Source organism: Phyllostomus hastatus, unplaced genomic scaffold, assembly GCF_019186645.2.
Source record: "Phyllostomus hastatus isolate PE091 unplaced genomic scaffold, TTU_PhHast_1.1 phas_scaffold_12, whole genome shotgun sequence".
Taxonomy (NCBI): Eukaryota; Metazoa; Chordata; class Mammalia; order Chiroptera; family Phyllostomidae; genus Phyllostomus; species Phyllostomus hastatus.
Window position 1 is genome coordinate 15609935 of NW_025334007.1, and position 1497 is coordinate 15611431.

At 53.9% G+C, this 1497-nt stretch overlaps 1 protein-coding gene across 2 annotated transcripts in view; it reads right to left on the reverse strand.

Annotated features, from left to right (window-relative positions):
• The window catches only part of MOSPD2 (motile sperm domain containing 2), a 41537-nt gene extending 40405 nt beyond the window's left edge, over positions 1-1132 (reverse strand). For both annotated transcript variants that reach the window (XM_045856108.1, XM_045856107.1), the window contains exons 1-2: positions 1001-1132; positions 766-835 (exon numbers count right to left, since the gene is read on the reverse strand). In XM_045856108.1, the coding sequence (XP_045712064.1) occupies positions 766-835; positions 1001-1009 (79 nt within the window). In that variant the 5' untranslated portion in view covers positions 1010-1132. The remainder of the gene's footprint in view (positions 1-765; positions 836-1000) is intronic.
• Positions 1133-1497: the final 365 nt, after the last annotated feature.

Sequence of the window (1497 nt, forward strand, 5' to 3'; positions counted from 1 at the left end):
TGCTTTTTCATTTAATCCTCCAAACCTAGTTATTTGCATTTCACAGCAATGGAAAGAGAAAAGAAGGAAGCTATCAAGTATCAGGATTAGCATTATATTTATATTACACTTATAATAAATTATCCTACATGTTTTAAAAAATTACAAGAATTAACTCATCAGTTAAAAATACTGGACAACTCAAGTATCTGTGACATATGGACACAGAATGTTCAAGCAATAAATCAATTCTGGATTCGCAGGTACTTTGCTGGGCACAGTGTGAGACCAAAAGATGAAAACTTGTTCCAGCACTGGAAGGCCTACTCAGTGGGTATCATGCTGGGTTGTATGATGTGGAATTAGGCAAAGTATCCAAGGAATTTGGATCCCCAGTTCAGTACACGTGAACAGTATTACAGCAGTTTCCAGGTTCAGCCTTGCGATTGCTGCCGGTGAAATGTCAGCAGAGGAACCCTGGACTGGACAGTGTCACCAGTGCCGTGCGCCTGGAAAGTGTCCTGCAACTTTCATAAACTCGAGAAGCTAGAGACACTGATTTCCAACTTACACGAACCCTTTAGCGAGCAATGGACGCATTACCTGCCGAATTGGAGCAGTGTGCATGCTATGTAACAGAGAAGAACACCTTGGAAACAGGCAGGGCACCTTCCCTGTGGGGGCCGAAATGGTCCCTAATCCTTCCCGGAGACGCCCGCAAACACTCCAGCAAAGTTGGGGACAGTCAATGCACACCTGCCTTAACACCAAGAACGCGGTACCCACCTGTCACATACTCAGCTTCGAACCTTCGTCGGGTCTCAGAGATGAGCTTGGCTTTATTCTGAGCTTGACACTGGAAGGGAGAAAACAGACGCTTAGACGGCAAGCGCACCATCCCGCTTCTCCTCCGCTCAGTTCACCTGCACCTGGGAACGCCCCCTCCTCCCCCCCCGCCTTAGAGGAGGATTCCGGGTCCCGGGAGAGGGCCGCCAGCCGTGCGGGGCGATCAGCTTCTCACCTCGGCCATGGTCGCGGACGCAGACCCGATGGCAGTCAGACTGCTCACTTCCCCGACCGCCGTCCCAATTTATCCTCATCGGCCAGGCCAGCCCGGCTGTAGACAGGGAAGGGTGGGAGGCGGAGGCGGTCGCGTGACACCGGAAGGCGGGTGGAGGTGTAGCCAATCTGCCCAATCAAACACAGCCGCAGGAGTCTGGAGGCGGGACCAGGCTCTAGATCTGGCTTGCCATTCGCTGCTTGTTCTCGCCACGCCCTTGCGTCCCCTGCACTGCGGGTCCACCCCCGCCAGCCTCTGATAGAAGCCGCTTCCCCCGCGGAACTCCGCCCTAGCAAGCTCCGCCTGCCATTAGCTTTCAAGAAGTTCCCGGAGGACCCGCCTCCTTAGCCTCCGTTTGCAACCTTCTCCGCCCGCCTGGCCGGCTCCACCTTTTCAGAGTTTGATGCAGCCTCCAGCCCAGCCCTCCCAGGATGCAGCGCGCGGGCGGGAGGTTTGCA